The 25,317-nt window shown below is 37.0% G+C and overlaps 2 protein-coding genes across 2 annotated transcripts; one reads left to right on the forward strand and one right to left on the reverse strand.

Annotated features, from left to right (window-relative positions):
* Window positions 1–2,721: 2,721 nt before the first annotated feature.
* LOC140238879 (uncharacterized) lies at window positions 2,722–13,453 on the reverse strand. The gene is made up of 4 exons (XM_072318776.1): window positions 13,377–13,453; window positions 7,547–8,324; window positions 6,883–7,039; window positions 2,722–5,473 (listed from the first exon to the last, which is right to left on the reverse strand). Exons 2-4 carry the CDS (start codon window positions 8,310–8,312, stop codon window positions 5,305–5,307), a joined length of 1,092 nt encoding a protein of 363 aa, XP_072174877.1. The 5' UTR covers window positions 8,313–8,324; window positions 13,377–13,453; the 3' UTR covers window positions 2,722–5,304.
* A 2,034-nt stretch (window positions 13,454–15,487) lies between these two features.
* On the forward strand, window positions 15,488–24,325 carry LOC140239337 (YEATS domain-containing protein 4-like). The gene is made up of 7 exons (XM_072319217.1): window positions 15,488–15,805; window positions 18,110–18,229; window positions 18,836–18,902; window positions 19,383–19,477; window positions 20,041–20,133; window positions 21,353–21,440; window positions 22,204–24,325. Exons 1-7 carry the CDS (start codon window positions 15,731–15,733, stop codon window positions 22,368–22,370), a joined length of 705 nt encoding a protein of 234 aa, XP_072175318.1. The 5' UTR covers window positions 15,488–15,730; the 3' UTR covers window positions 22,371–24,325.
* Window positions 24,326–25,317: the final 992 nt, after the last annotated feature.

Below are 25,317 nucleotides of genomic sequence, written 5' to 3' on the forward strand. Positions count from 1 at the left end.
CCCTCCGTGGAGGGCCGTTTAAAGAAAAACAAAAAACAAAAAAGATAAAAACAAAACAAAACTAAAAACTCAGGACAGGCGTGTTTGTTTGTTTGTTTGTTTGTTTGTTTGTTTGTTTTTTTTGGGGGGGGGGTTCTTTGTTTGTTTGGTTTTGTGTGTGTGTGTGTGTGTAATTTTACATGCACTGTGGAGGGTGTCTTTCAACTTTCCTAAGACAGAAGGGGTGAGGGCGCTCTTGCACCATAGTTCCGAGTATGCACCATCGCGTGACGTGAATCGGCCAAATTGAAACGTTTGTTGAAAGACTAGCTCTGGTACCATGTAAACCATACGAAAAACAAAGGTGATAACCAACTATGTACAAAGACTTCAAGAACTGATATATTGAATTTGATTCCTTGTTAACAAAATATTCAGTAATGTAAAGCTCTATATCTAAACTATAGATGTGAATTCAGTCTCCGATAGTCGATCCCTAGTCTCCATGACACATTACACTGTGGAACGGGTGTGAAGTTAGATAAACGAGTTCAAAGTTAATAAATTTGGCTGAAGGGGAGTGTTGGATTTGACTATAACGAAAATTAATGTAGAAAAATATTCGGATCACCGAGGTGAAACTGATGAGGACGCCCTCTTGTGAGGACTGTATTCGCAATTGCCTTGTCCCCCATTCCACGTAACGGACCCGTGAGAGACCACCGAGGGACCCAAACTTAGCTAGATCCATCGGCAGTCTCCAAGACCAGACAAAAATAGTGTCGACGTAGAATGGCTTGAGAAAGAGAAAAGGGGGGGGGGGGGGAGAGAAAAGAAAACCTTGAAAGATCACCGAAAGACCAAAAAAGTAATTTTCCAGCAAATTTCTCAAAGATCTCTCCGGGACATTGAAGATTGACGAACGTTCACAAAGAGACCAATAAGACTACTGAGAGATCACTGAAAGATAATCTGGCATACTCCCTGGGATCTTGGAGAGATCAATCAAGATCTCTGAGAGATGTAAAAGTAGTCCGATCTCTCAATAATCTTTCTGTGATCTGCTCAAAAAAAAAAAGGGGGGGGGGAATTCTTGAGACTGTCGAAAGATAATTGAAAGAGTGACAAGAACCCTTTGCACTCGTCGAGAGATCGCTGACAGACTTCTGAAAGACCACTGATGAACGACCATGATTTTTTTATGAGAGACTGCCAAACGATTATTTCAAACCACTTCAATTCACTAAAAAACCAAAAAGTAATTTTTCCAGAGAATTTCTCAAACATCTATGTGGCCAAACATTCACGGGAGACCAATAAGACTACATGTACCTGTATTGAGAGACCACCGAAAGATAATCTGGCATACTCCCCGAGATCTTCAAGAGTGATCAAGATCTCTAAAAGAGTATAAAAGTAGTCTCTCAATGATCTCTCAATAATCCTTCTGTGATCTTCTCCAAAAATGTGGTAATTTTTGTGAGACTGCCGAAAGATAATTTGAACCACTTCAATTTTCTTTTCTTTTTTTAGACACTGCAGACCACAAAATTCACTGAAAGGTCACTTACGCCCCCATTCCAAATAGGCAAGAGCTCTAAAAGACCACTTAATTACTGTAAAAACTGATAAATCTCTCAATGATCTTTTTGTGATTTTTTCAATGATCATCAAGGTCTTTCATGATTTCCAAGTGATCTTTTAGTGAAAAGTGAATACTTTGGGGATATTTTTGTTGGCCGTAAGTGGGTCTATCAAGACAGTCTCTTTTGTCTCACGGGTTTGACTTTCATTCTTCTTCGATACAGTGCACTCCCGTTATAACTAAAACGGTTATAACAAAATTCCCGTTACAACGAAGTAAAAATTCAGGCCAAAACGCTATCCACTCTATGTAGTTTTGATGTTTATTTGTTCGGTTATAACGAAATTTCATTGCAACTGATTGACAAATTGCCCCACATCGACGTAAATAAGCACTGCATTGATCAGTGTTTTAGTGGTATCCATGATAAAAAAAAATAAATAAAAAAAATCATGGGCGTACATACTCAATTCAGTGCTTATTTACGTCGATGTAGGGCAATTTGTCAATCAGTTGCAATGAAAACATCTTGACGGAAGAATTTCATGAATTTGAACGAAATTTCATTATAATGAAAGAAAACTTCCAGTCTCGAGGATTTTGTTATAATGGGAGTCCACTGTATCAGGTTGCTGGTTAGATGATGAATACTGAAACTACTTCACAATTCAAAATTACACATATACATACTCTGGATTTGATCTTTTACCATCTTGAGGTGTATTCCACCATCAAATCAGTGAGTTTCCTGTCAAGTTTGTTTTGTTTTGTTTTGTTTTGTTTTTGTTTTTTTCTGTTTGTGTGCGTGTGTGGGTGTGTGTTTTAAAGTTGAAACTCAATTAGATTTGAAAAAATGCAATACTTTTACTTCGTTGTAACGACAATGTTGTTATAACCATGTTCGATATTTTTAACTGGAGTGCACTGTATACACAACCTGACATGAAAATCTCAACAGGGCACATTTCTCCTACTCCTTCTTGATCTATGAAGTACAAATTCCACAGCAACAGACACACAAATCCCATCGCAGTAGACACAACAATCCCATCGCAGCAAACACACAAATCTTAAAGCTGCAGACACACAAATCCCATAGCAGAAGACACAAAAATCCCCTGAAGTCCACTGAAGAAATCAATCTGTTTGTATTGCCGTTCTAATGAGATACTATTTATTCCCTCTCTGATTCTTAGTCTCATATATTGCTAGATTTTCAAGGTTTTTTAAAAAATGAGAAATGTCTATGACAACAGATATGCCTCCTCTATTGGTCTGGAGTACGTCTTGAGCTAGAGTTTTGCAAAGGCAGCTCACTATAATTTGAGGACACGTACACAGAGACGGTGGACTCGCACACACAGCCCAGGAGCGCTTCGATCCGATAGCTGTGTGCGTGCAAGTCCATTGCCAGCTGCCTTTGCAAAAGGCTAGTCTGGGTAAGCCGATGTGACAACAGTTTCACATAGTTAGCTAAAAAATGTCAATATCTGTCTCAAAGGAGCTGAGTGTTTACTTTCCTTGAACTATGCTTTATTTGCATGGATGACTAAATTGTTTCAGAGACCAAATATTCAGTAATTTGAGCATTTTCACTCCACCTTTGACCATTGCCTTTTGACCCTCAGACCAACAATTCTTCAAACATTCACTTAAACTGGTAACATCCATTTTCATGACAATACTTTGAGCTATTTCCAAAATACGGGGAAAACTGTGACATTTTAACATCTTCACTCGACCTTTGACCCCTTGGCCGAAAACATTTTCTTAGAGATTGAATTGTGCAGTAATTAATACTGTATATATATTGTACGTGTATACATGTACCTAGCTTGAGTAAGTTTATGCATTGAGTTATCTCCAAGGTATGGAGAAAAATTGTACTTTCAACATTTAATAATTAAATTTTAGCATTTTGAACCTGACCTTTGACCAATGACTCCAAAATGAAAATAATTTTCAGGCAGTATATGCATATGTACTAAGTTTCATGAAGATACCTTGAGCCATTTCCAAGATATGGGGAAAAATATGAAATTTTAGCATTTTCACTTGGCCTTTGACCTCTGATCCCATGGCCCAACACTTTCCCAAGAGAGTCTTTACCTGGTAATACATGTACAAAGACTTTTGTGAAATACCTTCAGGCACTGCAGAGATATGGGGGAAATAAACAAATTTTAAGAATTTGACCTTGTCCTTTGACCTTGAGCATGTGCACCCAAAAGTTGATAGGCACAAGTTTGTCCACTCTGTTGATGATAAGTGACCCTGCATCACAAAACCAACAAAAAAGTCGCCAGACATGGAATTTTAGGTAAGGGCAGATTCTGAAAGAGTACACTCTACGCTTTCAAATGATACATAACTCAATTCAAATGGACTCCCCTAACCTACCTAAATACTGGAAAGAAAGTACACATTCTGGAAAAGTGTGAACCGAGAAAAGAGGCGCTGAACATGCTGAGTGTACAGAGTGTATTCAAGCGCTTAATCGTTCACCAAGCCGCGCTAGCTCTGCGATGAAAGGGACAAAACACAGGATGACAATCACAGGACCAACAACAATGAAGGGATTATCAGATAAAGCTGATATTGAGCATGTTCTATTAACACATTCTGCCCATGAATAATGCCAACTTTCAAAGCAGAATCATTATCCTTTCAAAAGTTATTAGACTTGAAAGTGAAGAGTGTACAAAGGATTTCACGAAATGAAATGGGGCCTTAGGACATACCTGATCACTCTACTCTCCTCCAAAAAAGGGTTCTAGAAAAACTGCTGTAAACACACTTTCCCATTTGTGTTATAAGAATACTGTAGAAGAAAGATAGCTCTTTCAGAAAATATGAAAAACTCAAGATTGACCGCGTTGACCTGTTTCACCTGTTTTGAGTCCCCACATAAACTCAAGGGGTGCGACTTTGTTTTGATCAATTGCCACTAAACTACTAATATCATTGACAAAAGACATTGAAATGCACCTCCTCCTAGATGGGGTATAAAATGCATGTTTCTACTAGTGTATTACTAATATGATCAGCAAAAGACACTGCATGGGAACTGACTGATTATTGTTAATCATATGACTTAATCTTTCACTTGAATGCTGTTAACTACGTGTATAACCTTAACAGCAATGCAAATTAAATGTATTTTCTTCCCATTTGTTCTAATCACAGATATTGATATTCTATCAATCCCTGATGGCCAACTTTGAACAAAATTATACACTATTTCCTTCTTCTCTTTATGTGACCACAACATCTCAGTATTTCATTATCTGCGGTACTTAGTTTGGTCCTCTCTTTTTTATTTTTGAAGATTGGTGAAAGTTATAAAAACAAAAAAGTCTATTCATTGTTAAGATCAGGCATGGGAAAGACTTGAGGTATGATTGTATCAACCTCTAATAGTGCACCATGAAAACTTTCACAATAAATCTGTTGGTTTATAATACACATATCACTTGCAAATTTCAGTTAGTGTACATCAGTGAGAAATTCTGGTAATTCAAGTAATTTCATTTGCTTTGAATGCTCAGTGCTTAGGATCAAATTGCTCTTATGATTTTTGGGAAAAATTCATGCCCACAAACTGAAAAGCGTAACATGTTTACCACAATAATTGTTACTTTAAGTGCAATGAGTTACTGGCTATGTGCGATGCAGAACATTGATAGTCAATGAGAGGATCAATCTTTCACTTTGTTGATGGTAAACCGTAAGATGATTATTTATATTTTCTTTGTGATTTTAGAGGAACCACCTGTGCTGCAAGCATTATCCATCTTGTGAATTAGCAGTTTCTGTTCTTGACGGCCAGCAGGAGATGGCATAGAGATTCCATTCAGTGCACACAGCTTGTCAGCTTCATCCGCTGTACCACAGATGATTGTTGAGTACCTGCACATTAGTCAAACCATAATGTATTAATTTGACAAATTTCGAAATTACAGAGATAGTTTCTCACTTTCTGTTGAAGTCTAATCATCCAAGGTTAAATTCATCATGTATTCAGTTTCTACCCGCTATACTTTATTCATGACACACAATAAGATATCAAATTAATGGTATATTCTAACATTTGTGTATATAGTAAAATACCCGACAGTGATTTGAAATATCAACCCTTCCAAAATTATACTAGTACATATGCAAAAATAAGGAGGGCACTAACAACTTTTCCACGCCAATTTGGGTAAGGGTAGGCTGATGACAGCTAACTGACTTGTCATAATTTATGTGTGACTTCTCCCCTGTAATGTGACAAACAAATATGAATGCTGGGTCCAAGAATAATGTTATTTGGCATTTATGGATAAAACTTAATTGGCATATAATGCCGTGGTGCAAAGAGAGGTAAAATGTCAATCCATGGTCAGTGGTTAAGATCAGTGATATTTGACCCTGTGGTGACCGGTGACTTTTCACCACTATCATTTATGCTTTTCTTTCGTACCCAGTATACTTTGTATACATCAATATTTGTCATTCATAAGCAATTGCGGACACTGCTCTGCACTTCTGAGAAATCATTGAACTCACAGGTCTGTCTTCAGAGAGCAGTACATGATTTTGTTTGCATGTTTTTGCTATACAGTAATTACAATTACTTCAGGCCTACAGCTTTATGTTGTATGGTGTGATTGAGACGTCATAAAAATAATGTGTAGATGTGTGAAGATTCATCAAAATACATAACGAAAGGCAGGTCCTGTTTGCAACATGATTATTGTGAAATTTACAGCATATGAAGATGAAAGTCGAATAACAGAGTTTGTTATTGTTTTTGTTGCAAGAATACCCCTTCCAAGTTTTACATTTTCTGTTTTGCTGTTCATCAACATTGCATCACACTACAGATGTAGCCCTATTATACCAAATATCTATACACTGAATATGGGTGCATATCAAGCGTACACAATATGAGGATCTAAATACATGTATAACAAAGTAAATTAGCGGGACTTGATGACGTTACAATAACAGAAATCCCTATATCAATTCATGTCAAATGAATTCTATAAAGTGCTGATTCAGCCTAGTTTCCTTATAGTGGGAGGTCAAATTATGCAATTGATAGGAATTGCCGTAAGTATGTAATGATGTTCAGGGAGATCGCTCTCTTGTTACAGTAGGTTTCTGGGCATCAATTCATTGATACAAATGAGATTAAGTGCCTTGAAATTGCTAAACAATAGATGCATGAATCAACTCACAACACAGCATTTGGCTGTTCACCGTACAACTTTCTTTACAAAGTCTATGAGGTGTGATGTATGGAAAAATGTTCAGATCATATTTACACCTACAGAAGACACTGCTTCTTCTGCCCAGGAACAACCTTTCGCTTGGTCTTGATGATAACATCCTTAGGGAAGACATCCACCTCACCAAAGAACATCTTTAACATAGTCTTGCTTGCTCCAGCAGGGAGGTTTCCACATCGTACTGCTATCCCATCCAGCCCTGTATTAAATAAATCCATAGTCCACAAAAATATTTTCACTTTCTTTGGGTTTGAGATAAAGTTTTCCTGCCATACAAAAAGAAAACTGATGTTAGGCACCTAATGAGCCATGACATTTCAAACAACAGAAAAGGAGAAAATGTTTTCAACTATAATGGACAGTCTATATCATGATTTTGATGAAAGGCCTCTTTTGACCCTTCTTCGTATTGTCCACTCTATACTACTGTAAAAGTGGATATTTTTGCACGAATAATTTTTCACACTCTGCCGGGTAAGATGAATTCCGCATGTTTTTAATTCCGTGGAATCAAGACATTAACTACTGGAACATAAATGTGTATAACATGCAAAATTATTTGTGTGCTTTTATTTTCATGCTAGTTACTGGTTGCACGAAATGTGCAAACATTTCTACACCACAAAAATTTCCACTTTTACATTAAGCAAATTTATGTTTATGATCTAAATTAACTCTGGGTTATCACGTTCAAAGACTGTCTTACCCTTCTTGCTTTTCTTTGCTGATGGCTTAAAAGATGCACTATTAAGACGCTTCCTCTTCTTTCTTCTGTGTTTCCTCTTCCCTGTTCTTTCTTCATTCAGTTTCCTGCTTTTCTTTCCCTTCAGTTGATCACTTGCTTTTCTCTTGTAGCTGGCTTCTGTTTTCTTGGTGAACTGCTTCAGGTCACTTGTGGTATGCCTGTCATGAGACTTTGCACCAACACTCTGTGTTTCTATAGTCAGTAATTCCATTGTCTTTTCCTCTGTGCTTGTATGAGACTTCTTATTTTTCAGAGGAAAGTCTATTTCGTCATCTTCCTCCTCCTCTTCCTCCTCCACCTCAGTATATCTTGGGTCTTTTTCTGCCTTGCTTGAGGGTGCCGATTTCTGTGACACTTGCCAGGTTGTTGTAGAAGTTGTAGTTTTTGCAGGAGAAAATTTGTCATTATGAGGTGTGCTGAACTTCATATCTCTCTTTTTCTTTGTTTTGGGGGAAGCTGCTTCAGTATCTCCATCCGTAGTGTTGACACTGCAGTCCTTGTCACTCTCTTCAAAAACCAGTTTCTTTGCCAAGTTTGTATCAAAGGATTTTGTGGTACTCTTCATGATTCTTGGTACACTCCTTGGGCGCTTTTTACCAGTCGACATTCGATTTAAGATCATCTCCCGCTTGAGCTTTTTGCCTTCAGTGGTCTTACTCTGAACAGCTCCCAGTTTGGTTCTGTCGCGATCCTTCTCTTCTGAAGAGAGAATGTTTTGACCTTTCATGTCTGATGTCTCCTGATGAAGAAAGACACACAAAATACCAATTGTCATACACATAGCAATTAAAATTACAGGTATAAACTATTTGTATAATGTAACTACTTTTCAACAATTAATATTAATTCCTACTTGTACATCAAATTAAAGATTGCTAATTTTAGCATCTAAACCCCATTCCTCCACTTTCACATGACTATTGTTGATTGTGACATCTTCCCTTCCCCTTTTTTCCCCTATAAATTCTTGTGCACGAAGAGTTGAGAAAATTTGACTACTAACTTGATGTGAGAGCAAAATATAAATATGACTTTTCCTTTCACCTATGACTCAAAATCATCAGCATTTCCACACTCCTGAACATGCAAACAAATAAAAGTTTATAACGAAAAATATTTATCCTTGCCTATACTCGATCGAAGCCACTTACAGTATTTTTTTTTTCTTTTTCTGGTGTAAAATCTTCAAAGTTTGAACTTTTAATCACACAAATATAAATGGAAACACAAGAAAAATTATTTCATGCCCCCACTCTAAAAGATTAAACTAGAAATGTCGCTTTGGCGACTGGTATGCCTCCGCCATAATGCATGATTTTCCTCATAGGTCTAGATAGTACATGTGGACACTGTGTGATTACATTTTCACAAAATTGGCAAAATATTGGAATGACAAGTTTGTCACAAATGTGTTGAATGTTCACCTTCCTTGAAGTAGGTTTAATTGGATGAATAGGAGAGCATGTATCTAGGGATTTAAGGACTTTAACTTGACTTTGACCCATTCATACATTTAGGCATTGAGTAATTGAGTAACGGATGGACGGACGGACGGACAACCCGAAAACATAATGCCTCCGGCACCACTTCGTGGCGGAGGCATAAAAACCCCACACAATTCACAGGATCAAAGCAAGCATGCTTAGTATCATGTGTCTGTGAAATCACAGCAATGTAACAACTGTATCATACTATTGAGTGTGCATCTGATACTCTGTACTGATACAAGGCAAGGTTTGGGAGTTCTGGTTCTCTAATGCGTAGTAACCTTATTCACCATACAGTTTTGGGTTGTTGTTTTTTGCTTTGTCACTCCTACATGTAGGGACTTATCATGTAACCACTAAGAATTTGACCGAAAGATCGGAGGAGAGTGGTAACGTCAAAAAAATAATAATAATAAAAGACTCCTCCGGACAGACGATCTTTTTGTCTACGAAGAATCTGATGTATGTGTTAATACTACTTTGTGGACTAAAGTATTAAATCATGATTTTAACTTCATAATCGAGCATGACCCGTAAATCCAGAAATGCCAAATAATTTACCTACTGAATTATGTTTCTATATAGGGCTCTCTTTGACACCGAGTATGTCCTTACCACTGTCCTAACCACTGCCCTAACTGGGGCCTTACATTGGGGGCTTAGAACTAACCCTGGGGCGCACCTTCACACATTTATACAGTACGCGAAGCGTTTGGGCTGGTCGCAGTTTATAGCTTAGAACATGCTTTGTTTGGTGTTTATTTCCCGCATGACTGCATCCCAGGATCCCAAAAGTTGATGATGGCTAGCATAGCAAGCAGCAGAGACAACCGTAGACAGAAAAATCCATCTGTCTGGAGGAGTTTTTTAAAAATAATTTTTTGACATTTACAGCTCTCCTCCGTAGGCCTATAGGTTGTAGATTCTGTGAAGCCAGACATAGATCTAGGCTCCAGGGAACATATCCCCTACGACAAGATACAGATCATTCTTTTGGTCAAAGACTAGTCTACCATGACCAGTATTTCAAATTTTCTGAAATAAACAGCATTGAATACAGTAATTGCATGGTGACAAAACATTATTTCAATGCACTTGTTGTTCAGGGGTATGATGAAGGTTTTCCAAAGGACTTAAATGTAAGTCTGATAGAGTTATGCCGGTAATTATTTTTTTTAGTTTTGTTTGCTTTAGTTTGCACACTGCACAACCAGATGTTTGCTTATTACATATATGTAAAACTAGAATTAATTGTAAATTATATGTTTATTTATAGAAAAGTACATATGAAATAATTATTTTTGATGTTTATATGTTTCGGGAGTCTGCTTGTGCACCATATGCATTAGGCAGAGGGTCCTGAGTGCAGCAAATGAGGGATCTAGGTCTGTGTTGCGCGACCGAGAAGCCATGCTCAATGTAACGCACGAACAGGTACTCGCTTGGGTGGCACAACACGCGCACGTCCATTAAAATCTTCGCTCGACGCATTTTTACCTAAGATTATGTCTTTCCGCTTCCGGTGTATTCGTTCTCTCGTCATTGATTGGCCGCCAACAGTCATGATCTGAATCTAGAATCACATTTTTCATCTATTCCTACCCAACCTGGCAATGCCAATTTGTATCTATTTTTTCTTATTTTGATGACGAAAAAATATCATTAAAAATGCCTCATTTTGTCAGTTTTCCTGAGAAAAAAACGTAGTACTTTTTAAAATTACTGTTTTTAATTCAAACCAGTTTTTTTTGTCTTAGTTATTTACATATTATGAAAATTAACAATTTTGCTCCTCAAATCGGCCATTTGGTCAAACAAGTCTATCTCACTAGATTTTCTGCTATGTTCAGTCAAAGTAGCATGACATTTTTCTGTTAAGTGCCACATTTTCGACATCAAAACAACAGTTTCTTCAAATCTACTGACCCATCATTTTAATCAACAGTCTGATCGATAATTCTGACCCTATGGAATGTATTTTACTATTTTATATGAAAATTTGGGGAAAAGGATGATACGAAAGTGACTTTAAATGTGTCAAAACTTGCATTAAAAGCAGCGAAATTCAATTTCCATCAAGACACGAAGAAGAACCATGCCGCTTCCATCGGGGTACGTAAAGCACCACGAATGGCATTCGTGGCGGTCCCATCTGCTACTTTATATGTAATGGCAAAAAATAACTTGATAAAAATTGCTTTTTGGGCCCGCTAAAATTACATTAATGAGAATCATGAGCTAATAGATGCAAGACTCATGTCTTTTTATTCTACTTAGTGTGCCTGTTTACCTTTACATGTATTGTAGATGAAGATGGATTCTGAGAAAGTAAACAAGGTGAAAAGTAAATTATAAAAGCCAGGGTAACTTCCCTAGAATAGAGGATCTATCTAAAATGACACCCAAATTATGCAAAAAACAAACAGCATCATCAACAACATTCAGTCAACTCTGCCTATGTCAAATCTGTTTGGACTGAAGAAAAAGCTTCAACCCAGAGAAAATTTGACTTATGAGCAATTAGGGGTAAAAAAAAAAAAAAATACAAATGAAAGAATGGGGCCCACATGTAGGCGTTTGAAGCTATTATTTGACTTACTGAAGACTTAGACTTAGGAAGAGTTGACTGTATAATATTCGCACCTCAGACATCTGTGAATGACCATAACAAACAAAACAAACCTGTGTAAATACACCTGATGTACTAGCACTGAGATAAGGTACATGTATATTCTAATGAATTTACACAATTGGCAAGAGTACTGTACTGCAAGAGTGTATCCAACATCCATTTTGACATAAACAATAATATGCATTTGTTGTATGATGAAAATTGATTTGTCCATAAAAACAAAAAAAAAATAACATGAAAAGATTGTAACAAAACAAAGTACAAATAAAATTAACTTAATAAATGAATAGATTGATTTTTAATCGATTGATGAATAAACAAACGAATACCAGGTACATAAAGAAATGAAAAGCAAATGAAAGTATATATGCCTTTAAGTTCCATCCTAGAAATTGCAAGTCTGTATTTTGTACACTTCTGTGGTGGCACTACTCCTAATTTCTTTAAAGACCTCTTAATATCCAAATCGTGTGATATTTCTTATCTTTTCCAAGCCTATTCCCATATATTCTGCATAATTTGGACAGATAAGCCACATGTGCATATCTAAGCCAGTGTTAACATAACCCCGGCGCGGGGCGCTGTAACTAGTACGGTCAGTACGTTTTGGCATCGCTGTAGCCTCGGCGCGGAGCGCGGGGCGCTGTGGTACGTGTTGGGGTCGCTGGTGCGGTTAGTGTTAATGCTGCTGCTAGCACCGGCAGACATGCTGCCTTCAAAGTAAAATAACAAAAAAATGGTCGAGATAGACTTGTCAACATAAATCTAAAAATTGAAGCTTAGATATCAAATAGTACGTATAGCACAAAACCACTTTGAAAAAAACTGATTTGTGTGTGTGGGTGAAGTTGAAAAAAAGGCAAATTTGGTGTGAAAATAAATATGAAAAAGTAAAGTTCTGTGAGTGTGACCATGTAGTTATAGTGTGGGGAAGAGGACTGATTTCTCAATCATCATCAATAAATATGACCTGTATGAACTCGGACAGAGAGAGCACTTTAATTTTTCATATTTTTTCATTATCTCTCATGGTCACCTCGTGATCATGTCAAATTTGCCGCCAGAAAAGAGGCGTATCAATGCACAATGGTCGGTCGATAACCGGAAGTTAACTTTCGTGAAAACGCCGAACAAACAACAGCGCCATCTCGCGTCCACTGTGCGAAGCGTACAATCCAAAATACATTGTGTGTCCACAGCGGCAATGCACCAAGCGAGTACGTGCCACGTGAGATCTTTAATAAATTCATGCTGGGTCCTACGTTAGGCCCAACAGTTTAAAGTCCCAATGCAACAAAGTCAATGGCACTGTTGTTTTTATCGTGTGGTGAGGGGCCGACACAGACTTCCTACCTACAGTCTACCAAACATGCCCACAGCGAACAAAAGGTTATCGAACTTCAGGCAGATTTATCGGTCTACCACCACCGAAACACCGTCGTCTAACGTTACACCTGTATTTAAAATCATGAAAATGGACTGGTGTACAAATACAATTGAACTCGTGTTCTGCGTACAGTCCCACATATAGACATCCATGTCGCAAAGTTACCTCACGTGTGATGATCTGCGTTATTGAAAACATACTTTCATCGTGCAAAAGCCATGGCGTAACAATTTGATTTGAGTATGGCTATAACTAAAATACCTGTATGAATAACATAATTCTTACCCGTTTTTCTGTCTTCAATAAAGCAGTTGTTGTTGACGCATCCACGTCGGGTCATGCGTCGCGGTCAAATGGTCGCTGTCGGGTACCATAGAAACGGGGCCATTTGAACGACCCGCCGCCTTTAGCAAAGAGGTCGGGTGGTATTCTGACAGACTTACAACACAAGTTACAACACAAGTTACAACAGAGACAAAACGGTGTTCAGAATACCACTAGCCTGAACCCGGAAGTGCCTATAGTAATATACGTAAAGTACAGCTTCGAAGATGGGGTTGGGTTGGAAAAATCATTCTAATTTTAAGAAAAATCAATATTTGTCCATATCCCTCCGGATTTTATAAGAGAGATCCATTCTCAACACAGTATACGTGTTTTGATGAAAAAAGGACTTTCTCTAATGTGTCAACTATTAATATGTGCCTAAACATGAAGCCAAAATTGCCAAGCAGGCATTCATGCATTCATAGGGGGGATATAATTATGGCCTGTACAATCATCCCCCCTGAAATTTGAGAAAAGATGGAGGAAGCAGAAATGTGATTGTATCAATTTTGGCATATTGCATGACGTTCGTACGCCCGCCTTCAGACAGTTAACAGAGCTGAACAGTATTCTATCTTGTAGGATAATGTATACATAATTTTCTCAAGCGCTCGCTCGCTTCGCTCGCTCGCGCGAAGAAAGTAATAATTATCGACATAAGGTATGGTCCAGACGTTGACAACGTCAAATAGCATAGGCTTACATGTAAACATGCTATGAAGCGAGCAACTCGGGACCATCTGCAAATTATGTACGAAAACAAACAAACAATAACAAAAACTATACCGCCATAATTGAACCCCCTCCATTTCCTGAATCATTCCTGAAACGATGATGACTCATCATATGATATGGGGCGTCGGGGGGGGGGGGGGGGAGGGGGCAAAGGGGCATTTGCCCCGCCCCTACGGAAATGTTGGGGGCAGACAAATCATTTGTCCCCCAAGCAATTCCTGAGATGAGGACAAACTCGAACTTTCTTTATGGAAAATTGGACAACTACCGCCAGAATTATGCACTGGATCGCTGAATTGCTGTTGTTGTTGACAGAAAACAAAAATCTAATAATTCATCAAATGGGTGAATCAGATCTCTGAATTTCAAGTCTGAAAATGGAAAAATCTCCCAATGTGGGAGGGGATCCCTTAAAGTGGTGCACCAGATCTCTGAATACATATGTCTGAAACTGCAAAAATATTCCACTTGTGGTTGATGGTAAAATGCAGATATTACTTTTCCTCTCTGTTTTTTTTCCCCTTCCTTTTGCACCTTTTTCGGACTGTCACGTTATCGAAGGGTGAGATTTAGGAGGACAGAATCCTGTGTGAGAGCATATGGCAGGCGCCACGTTTTCAAAAGTGGTGTTGGGGGGGGGGGCACTTCCGGGTTTCATGAGCTAACAAGCAAAACAAAACAACAACTTCCTATATAGGCCTTCAGTTCCACTTTCGGGTTTTTCAGCTAAAGGGTGGCCTTACCGCGCTTAGAGGTTTCATTCTTTCTTTTTTTTTTTTTTCTAGTGCCACTTCCGGGGTAAAAAAAAAAGAAAAAAAAAGTGGGGCTCAAATGGGTGACACCCCATGTATTCCTTTGTACGGGTGCAAAAATCCCTCCCTCCCCCCCCCCCCCCCCCTCCTCGGTTCCGCCGGCCCTGGAGAGAACATCATTATAATAATCTAAGCACACTCCTGCTCATGTGCTAGCGTGCAATCTTTACGCACAAGCCTTTGGCAGCCCTTTTCTCCATTTAGCTTTGAGTTTTCATACATGTTCTGGTGTTTTGTTTATAATATCTTAGAACTTGTGCTTTCCCCCAACAAAGAGCGTAGGTTTGTAAGCTCCCCCCCCCCCCCCCCCCAATGAGTTTTATCCCTCATAAAGTTCTGATCTCGTCAAGCACCGCGTTCCGTTTTCTCTTTCAGTTATCACGTGGAATGGTATGTACATAATTAGGTCGCGACATTAGAAAAATTACACTCGACTCACCTGTACGTTTGCGCGTGCTACAAAACTGATGGTCGACACACGTAATTTTCGGTGTTTTCTTATCGGATCCTAATAGGGCCCTACTCTCTTACTATTTTGAAAATCGTTGCATGTTTGTAGACCCATTAATCAGCTGTCTTGTACTAGAATCTAGTGGATATTTCATGCACTGAACTATTGACAGCGACACGCCTGAGTTGACGCGCTTCCCTAATCGGGAGTAGACGCTAGCCATAGTAGTCCCATCTACTTAGATCTGTGATGTGATCGATAAGGTTCTGTTCCGATAAACTTTTACAACACGCTCTTTTGTAAATTTACATAGAATGTCTACAGGGATGGCGACACCAAAATCTAAAATCCCTACAGAGTATGGACCAGACTCTGGAGGAAGAATAAAGGTAAGTAGCGATGGGGAGAGTATCGACTATCGACAGCAAAATATGAAATGGAAGCTATATTTTAATTTTGTTACGAGAGACATGATTGATAGGAGGAGAATTTATATTTTTGTGTGATTGTTTACCAGCGCTGTTGAAAGTGAAAGCTCCATTATTTTATAGGGATTTATTAGAATTGTGGGTAAATACGAAAAAATGAGAAGTAAATTTAATGTCAGTAATGGTTTGTATAGATCTAGTGGTAATGTTATAATATTTAATAATAAATATAGGTCTATACGATTAAATAGAAATTGCATATATCTTATATGATGAAAATATGCATAGAATTGGGGAGTTTATAGCTTAAAACATTATGGTGAATTGAAATGTGAGATATTTTAGAGATTTAGGTTTAGGATTTAAAGATATTTTTTTGTTAAGATGTATTTATGAAAATATACAGATGGGTTGGAGGAGAAATATGAAAGAAAAAGAAAAAGATATTTTGGAAACTGATTTTATTATAGGAGGGAAAACAATTGATATTGGCAATTTAAGATCCAAACAAATGTATTTGCAATTTCTTAAGGAAAAAGAAAGTGCAGTATCGATTTTTGATAGAATTAATCAAAATTATGGGTTTTCTGTTAAGGAGATACAAAATATATTTTTAAGGCCAAGACATGTACATTAAATAGCCGATTAAGAGAGTTTCAGTTTAAACTGATGCATGGTATTGTTTATACAAATCACCATCTTTTCAGGTTTGGTTTTACTGCAAGTAACTTATGCTCTTTTTGTGAAAAAGAAGAAGAAACATACAAACATTTATTTTACACTTGTGAGCATGTGAAATTAATCTGGAAATCATGTGAAGAAATGATAGAGGATGTTGATTTAAAAAGTTGTATTTGGGAAGAAATTCTGTTTGGGTGGAAGGAGGATAATAGGGGAAAACATCAGTTGTTAAATCATATTTTAATTTTGGTTAAATATTTTATTTTTAAAAGTAGAGAATATGGAAAGTCGCCTACATATAATGAAATAAAAAAATAATATTTCAGAGGATAGATTTGAGGAAAAGAAATTAGCATCAATGAGGGGAACTTTAACCATTCATTTTAGTGAATGGGAAAATTTGAAAATAAGTATGGAAGGACCCGGAGCCAGATGTCCACGGGGAAGGGGGAAGGGAGGGGAAGGGTAGTTGGGAGAGGGAGGGGGGAGGGGGAGGGGAAGGGGGTGATTAAAGGGAATATCGATTCCATTTGGTTGTATATCAATTTTATTTGGGTGCATATTGATGTGTTAAATATTCTTTTTTTTTTCTTATGAAGCACTGTTATGCTGAAAGTACAGCTCCATTTAATATAGATATTCTTTTTTTTATGAATGCACTGTCATGCTAAAAGGACAGCTCCATTTGATTTTAATGAAAGTAAGAAAGCAGTGCATGTTTTGTTTTGGTTTTTTTTTTTTTGGGTGCATTGTATATTCTTTACGAATGCATTGTTTCTGCTGAAAGTACAGCTTGGCTTGATTTCATTGTAATTGTGTTTTGTTGAATCGTGAATTCTGTAATACATGCGATTCGATTTATTATGAAATTGTATTGAATATGGAATCAATAAAAGATTATGGAAAAACAAAAAAATATCGTTTTTAAATTTGAATTTATTTAGATAGACCTCTTCTAGGCAGGCTAGCCTAGCTAGATGCTAATCAAATTTAGAGAGATTGATATAAATTACCTAATTATATTTACGCCAATTTTCTGCAAAAATTATAACTCGTAAGGGGTGAAATTTAGTTTGGCTACTGTAAAGGATCTGTTATGCATGCGCATGCGCAGGTGTATGATTTCTTGGTTTATAGTGTCATTCATTAAAATGCATAAATTAGATCCAGATTCCACAAATCTTGAAAATCTCATTTGTGATAGATTGCATAATTATGTTTAGGCCTAATTAGTGTAACATTTGAGGTCTTTTGTAAAGACTAAGTACAGTACCTATTCTTATTTTAACAAATGCAAACAGAAAAATTGACTAGGAATGAATATCATTTATTAGTGGAAAATTGAGCAAAGAAAATGGGATTCCATCGGCGGGCTAGCAATCCGGAGGTCTCGGGTTCGAATCCCAATGAAATCACATTTTCTTTGCTCAATTTTCCACTAATAAATAATATTCATATTTTGAATAAAATCTTGAGTGGTTTATGAGGGAAACTGAATCAACATTTGAACATTAATTCATTATCGATTGGTAGACACATGATCTCTTCACTTTGTGTACCTGTACGTTGTGATTTTGCATGTAGGGTATTACAATCATCAAGCCCATAGTATACGGCAATGTGTCACGCTACTTTGGCAAGAAGAGGGAGGAAGATGGACATACCCACCAGTGGACTATCTATGTCAAGCCCTTCAGAAATGAGGTATGATATTTTCGGCATGGTATTCCACTTTTGAATCATTTACCGATACATTTGTATATTCTTGGGAGGGGGAAAATCAGGGTTTTCCATACTTTTGCTAATCACCTGAGGTATACCACAATGAGTATTTTTCAGGGTGGATTTTGGCTGGTCTATGTTAAATGTCACCATGCTCATAATGACGAAGTGAAGTAGCTAATATCTTTTACATTAGTAAATTTTCACTATTATTGGGAAACACAAAATCAAGCATTATTTGCAAACAGGAAAAAACGTGTAGCAGCACACAAAATATGGTAAAGTTTTGTTGTTTGTCATTTACAGAAAAACTTTGAGGAAATTACTCTTTGTTGGTGTTGCTGTTTTATGAAGCATGAATAAAAGGTGGACTATCAATGAATTTGTGTCTGTGCACACTAATTATAGTCTCTGCCTCTGGCAACTTTGGAGTAGGGGCCTATCGATGTCTTTCAGTTATCAGTGCGCAGTTTCCAGTACAACGGGAGTAGAATCTTTGCATCATAGACCACTGTAGATGTTTTTTTAATGTCTAGAGCTTGAGTCATAACTGTAATTCTATTTTTGTTATTTTGTTTTGTTTTTCAGGACCTGTCAACATATGTAAAGAAAATCCAGTTCAAACTTCATGAAAGCTATGCCAACCCTCTGAGAGGTAAGATGATAACTCAAAGGATTATGTAAGGATGCAGGGACTTTGTAGTATGTACACATACATGTTTTTATATGTACAATGTACAGGTGTGTGTATATATATATATATATATATATATAATTACAATCTTATTTTTTGTGTGTATGTATAAAGTATGACATGTGTGTCTGTGTTTATAGTTATACAAGATTTGTTAAACTTGCCTGTCTTTAACTATCAGTCATGTTTTAAGCAGCCATATCTGTCTTGTGATTAATAGATTTATCTAACAATTTATTGGTACATGTCACTGCACTCTTTGAGTGACTGTACATTTTTAAATGCAATAAAGCTTGCTAACATGCTGACTTTGTTTATTTAGTCATTCAACCATTCTTCAGTTTGATACCTTGAATTGCAGTAGGACAAAATGTGTCCATTTCTTAAATTTCTGTGTACTAGTATTACCACTACTTAAATATGTCTGTATTGTTATTTCAGTGGTAAGCAAACCTCCCTATGAAGTCACAGAGACAGGCTGGGGAGAATTTGAGATCACCATCAAGATTTTCTTTGTGGATCCCAATGAAAGACCAGTAAGCAATTTTCATTGTTATTTTCATTGCACAATCCTGGATGTCACAGGGATTAGCAACTCATAGTTGTGTGATTTCCATGTCAGAGTTTGGTTGAGTGTGTTGTTACAAATAACATATTTCATCATGATACTTCCTCTTATGTATGTCTTTTTCTTGCACTGATGCAGGTAATGATGAGCAGCCTGATAGCTCACATCCATATTATGATGTTGAACTCATTATAGATCATTACTGGCATGCTGTGGGCATGATATCTTGTCTCCATATGTTTGTTGATGTACATAGAGACCTTTAGTGTTAATTCTATTAAAACAGTCACTTTATGATAATGACAGATGCAACAATAACACTGCAGCCTATGTAATATCATTGTTTAATGGGTAGATATTCTGAGTGGTTTAGATTCTTGAAAATGAGTGATAGAAACATCATTTAATGCCTAGTCAAGACACACAGAAATAGCAAGACTATGTCCTTGCAGCATTAGTTTTGTTTCATTTCTTTACTTATTCTTATGTCAACCTGGCCAAACTGGTGTATCATGCTCCTGTCCATTGCAGGTGACTGTCTATCATTTCCTGAAACTTTTCCAATCTGAGACCAACCTGATGTTAGGAAAGAAAACACTCTTTTCTGAGCATTATGATGAATTGGTAAGTTACATAAGCCTCTTGAATTTTTGCAATCATGATTTGGTCGTGATGGCTTATTTAGATGATTGTCAAAGATGATAATATGGACTGGAACATTAGATATCCCATTAGTCTGGACAAGTCTCCAAGTACCAAGTCTCCCTGATTCTCCATTAGGCTTCCTGGAAACTTGGAAAAACACTCTGAGAGCACAGACCACCGCCAAGCAGCTCATATCCAACTAGTTGTATTTACACATACATGTATGAAAACAGCCCTATTTCCCCAATGATAAAGAATTCTGTCCTGTCTACCTTATTCCATTGTATTTTAGCCCAGTTTGTCAATGATAAAGAATCCTTTAGTATTACAGGTATATATGTTTTTTAATTTCCTGGATCCAGATGGTGATCTGGATCACTACCAAAATTTAATCATCTGTTCCTTGTGTCATTATCATCTTTTCCTGTAAATTTCATCCAAATCCACTCACAACTTTATTAGTTATTTTGCAAACAGGCAGACAAACAAATCAATGCCGGCAAAAACATAACCTCCTTGGCAGAAATAAAAGTCTCCCTGATGTAGGAATTATTTTGCCTAATGAGATGTATGTAACACACAAGTTTCTCCCAGATTGCTCTCTGAAATCTCCTTCATTTTTATGGGTGCATGTCAGCAACCCTAAAGGGGCAGGAGGTGTGTGCTGTAAGAGTGGTAAAATAAGGTGATAGTGATTGACATATGCATTAGTATCCGGAATTGTTAATGAATTTGGTGTTGACACAAGCTTGTAGTATCATAGAAGATGATGACTTTGGAGAGATGATGATGATGATTGAATAAGAGGAAGAATGCAGTGAAGATGATTAATAATGATACTGATGCTGCTGCTGATGAGGAGGAGGATTAAATGATGATGTTGCACCAGTGATGGAGGGAGTGTGCCCAAAGTGTTTTAGATGTAAAGTTTACAAGTTAAGACTTGTATTGAATCTTTATTTCTTTTGAAAAAAGCAAAAAAAAAACCCTGCTTTCAAAGATAAAGTTGCTAAGCACAATCCATTTGGTATCAAATAACCTTGTGATAAAGAATTGTACTTACGGTTATGATATCAACCACAAGTGGGGCCTCATAGCAGTCATTTAATGATTTATGAATGGGTGATATTAGGATAGTGATGATGATAATGATTGTGGTGAAGGTGACAATATAATGCACATTTCTTTCCACCATCAGATATTTCAAGATCCCACAGCCATGATGCAGCAGTTGCTTACTGGAACCAGGAATCTGACATTGGGCTCATACAAGCATGAAACAGACTGTAAGTTACTTTCAAGTCTTATATTGTAATGCGTATTGATGATGTTGAAAATGGTCCCTGTTTATAGAACCCATGATGATTATCAAGTAATTCTTCATGTGCTGTACCAATGCAAGGATATACAAAGAATTGATCTTTGACTCATGCCTCTGTTTCTGGCAGGGACTTTTACTAAACAGTAATGCATCACAAGTCAACTTAAAGTTAAATATGTGTTTTGCAGCAATGCATTGTGTGGTATTATTGTCATCATGTAGCTGTCATAGAATATTATGATAGTCAAGTAATCATGATGTGCATTTGTCACCATTACTTGTATGCCAGCTTGAAATCTTGTCATGTGTATTTCTGCAAAGTTGCTAGATTAATTTGTTACCCTCGTAATTTGAAATACATGTACTCAGAAACAAATGACATTTCATATCATTCCAAAGAAGATTATGTCTAAAATGTGCACATACTAATCCAGATATAATATGCCAAACAACAAAATATCACATAATATTATATGCATTTCCAATATGTGTAATGTGGTTCATAAGTGAGCAAAATGACAGTTACTCCTAGCAATGACTGAAATTACATTCATAAATTTGAAGTGTTTTTCCGATGCAAAATCCCATCACTTTCATAAAGTGCTGTAATGCACAATCAGCTATAGACTAAAATCTATTGTGACTGCACGACTAGAAATCATCATATTGAGTTACTTACATAATAACCGTGTGATGACAGAGAATCATCTCCAAACTTTGTCTTGCAGTCAAGGAGTTGGAGGGGAAGACGGTGGCAGCACTCCAGTCAGCACGGAAGAAGATCCGACATGAGATCCAGGATCTGAACGAGCGACTGAAGCAGAGCAAGGAAGCCATCCTTCACTTTAAGGAGGAGATACGTAAGCTGGAGGAGTCTGATGTTGAGAAGGAGTGACAGTGCTGACAACATGCTATGATGCACAGCAGTAAAGATCTGCAACATTAGGAGGGACTATGAACTGTGACATTCTGAAGGGCATGGCAAACATCAGCTGAACGTAGAAGGTTTCTGAAAGAGTCACATGTAACACATGGAACACTTGCAGACACAGGATGCTTGGCATCAACAGTGGATAATGCATGGATACTATGTGGATATGAAACGTATCCAATTACTGAGTGGCTCTGAGTGGCTTTGTGTAAAAGTCTTGCATTATGTATGTCACCACTACTTCTATTGCTACTCTCAATCACTGATGCTGTGGATGAAATAGTGCAGTCACTGCAATCTCTGAATGGGCCCAACATCCACAGGAGAAGATGGAGAACAAGCTCCTTCCAGAGTTCAGGAGAAGATATAATAGTGATCATTGTGGTATGAGGAGATTGCTGCCGAGATATATGATTCAGCAACCAAAGTTGATGTATGTGTGACTTCGCCATCTCAGAGACTTGAGAGCTGCCCTCTCTCTGAGTGTAGACAGGTAAAAAATGCTGGATGAATGTCATGTGTCAAAGGTCAGATATGAAGCATAGCTATGTGGGAACCAGAGAATGATATGTCACATATTGGCTTTGAATCCACATGAAGGTGTTAATAGAATGAGTGCATTCTTTACAAATGCCTTCAAAATTTAACTGCATCTCATACCAGGTGATGCTATACTGTACTCAAGACTTGATGACATCTACATGTACAGTGTATTTGGCATGATAGAGAATATGTGATTTCATCCCATGCTGCTATGTATCACAATGAACGCAGTCTATAGTGGGTGGCAGTGTGCCCTTTTGTAAGCCAAGAGATCCAAAAATAAGATTTGCCACCATTCAAACTGCACAGTGAGTATTCATTATGAAGGACAAGTGCATTCAACCTCAACCAACTTTCACATCAGGCAAGTAGGTAACCTGCTTCTGTTTGAATTTTTGCTATCTTGCTTACAAGCCAAAACTAGGTTCTGCTTGTACAGAAGTCTTACCAGTCATTTCCTTGATCGTACTAGACTTAGCTTACAGAATGATGCGTGTGTGGTAAAATGACTGGTCACTGAATGTTATCTGTATGTAAGTAATGAATGTGCAGAAATAGAATAGGGTGAAGTCAGTGCTTTTGACAATTCATGCTTATTTGTCTTCGTGTGAAATACTTGTACACTGTACATGGTGTTTACAGATGGGGAACTGATACTTTTAAATATTTGTCCTGGAGTGCCCAGATAGTTATGGGTGATAACCCTGATATCTGTACTGGAACACATTTTCCAGCATTATACCTTTTACCAGTGAATCACCACCCCTTTTAGAATTGATGATATACATGCAATAAACATAAAGGCATAATTTACCATAATGGTATGTAGATGAAACAAAAACCCATCTGTAGTGCTTCAAAATAGTTCTAAAATGTGGGTTAGAGATAAACAACCAGTGTAAAAAATTGAATCAGTATAAGTAATGTTAAGTATTGTTAAATATACAACATGTGAACAATAGTTAAAATAATAATGTTACCAGACTAGACTGTCTACAGTTATGGTTTATTGAGAAAAATAGTGATATCTCCTTATGTTTTAGTCTTTATTGAAAAAATTCTACATGTACATGGTAAAATGTTCTGTGATGCAACTGACTTGCACATATGCATCAAATGTGATATCTTGAACATTTTTTAAATCACTGCTCCCAATTATAAACAGTACTATTAAATGCTATGTTAGGAAAAAAACTGTTCCCCTGAAACCTCCTTTATTTCCTGTTTATGTCATTGCATACATGTACAATGAGGAACACAGAGAGTACTGAAGTCTAACCCTGTGGAGCATGTCTGTGTGAAGAAAAGTTTGTCAAACTGTAATGCTGAAAAATTGAGTGAAAATGTCAATTAAAATGGTGATATTGATGATAAAATCTCGATGGTTTCTGTGCATTTGATTGTGTATGATAAGGGAGTATATTGAAGAGTTTACAAGGTTCAATTCAATTTTCAATTCAATCTTAGTTTATTTCCATTCAACGAAAATCAAGAAACATAGTACAAATTTCCAATCAACAGAAATCAAAACATAGTACAAAGCATACATGTCATGAAATGATATTGTTCGAGCATTTGCAAAAGATTCATGTAATATGAATACGTGTATATAACAACATATGTTATATATATATATATATATATATATATATATATATACAATAATACATATATACTTCGTGGACGTGCGAAAAATAAATTCGGTCATGGAAAATAGTGATCCACTAAAAAGCAAAGCTTGTGGGACGTGGATCGCTAGATAAATAATGAGTAAATAATATATTATTCGAGGGTTTTTATAGCTATTATATTTGATATAGATTATTTAAATCGTTTGTAAAAAAATATATGTGTAGTTATATTGAGATACGCAGGTCGGGAGAAAAGTATATAAAATATCAATGTTAATGCCTGGACACTGTTCACTGAACCACGTGTACCGAGAAAATATGACAAGGATAACACACTCGTACGCACATTACCCACACACATATAAGACGCGAGACAGTACCGAGAGGAGAAAAGACGGTAACAATGCAAGTCTACGAAGAACAAAAGACAGGAAAGGAAGAGGAGAGAAGAAAGAAGGGAGGTCCGCATGCAGAACACGCAAAGTGTTGCGTCATCAGGACAGGTGAAAGCTCTCAAACATGAATTAAAACAATTTAAATTATCTAAAATTATAGATAGAGAGTAAATATTTTCTGAATTTGTATTTGAATGTGACGAATTTAGGGGAATCTTTTAAACTATTGTCTAGATTATTCCAAAGTTTGGGTCCGGTATAAAGAAATGTACTTTGGGCATGTGCGGTTCTCATTAATGGAAGATGATATTCATCGGATCGTCGCGTGGGATAATTATGTAC

Source organism: Diadema setosum, chromosome 15 (assembly GCF_964275005.1).
Source record: "Diadema setosum chromosome 15, eeDiaSeto1, whole genome shotgun sequence".
NCBI classification, from domain to species: domain Eukaryota; kingdom Metazoa; phylum Echinodermata; class Echinoidea; order Diadematoida; family Diadematidae; genus Diadema; species Diadema setosum.

Coding starts and splice junctions, on each gene's coding strand:
- LOC140238879 (XM_072318776.1), bottom strand. CDS start 8,312: ATGAAAGGTCAAAACATTCTCTCTTCAGAAGAGAAGGATCGCGACAGA. Junction 7,040..7,546: donor AGCAAAGAAAAGCAAGAAGG/GTAAGACAGTCT, acceptor TATTTAATACAG/GGCTGGATGGGATAGCAGTA. Junction 5,474..6,882: donor CAGAAGAAGCAGTGTCTTCT/GTAGGTGTAAAT, acceptor ACTAATGTGCAG/GTACTCAACAATCATCTGTG.
- LOC140239337 (XM_072319217.1), top strand. CDS start 15,731: ATGTCTACAGGGATGGCGACACCAAAATCTAAAATCCCTACAGAGTAT. Junction 15,806..18,109: donor ACTCTGGAGGAAGAATAAAG/GTAAGTAGCGAT, acceptor TTTTGCATGTAG/GGTATTACAATCATCAAGCC. Junction 21,441..22,203: donor ATACAAGCATGAAACAGACT/GTAAGTTACTTT, acceptor TTTGTCTTGCAG/TCAAGGAGTTGGAGGGGAAG.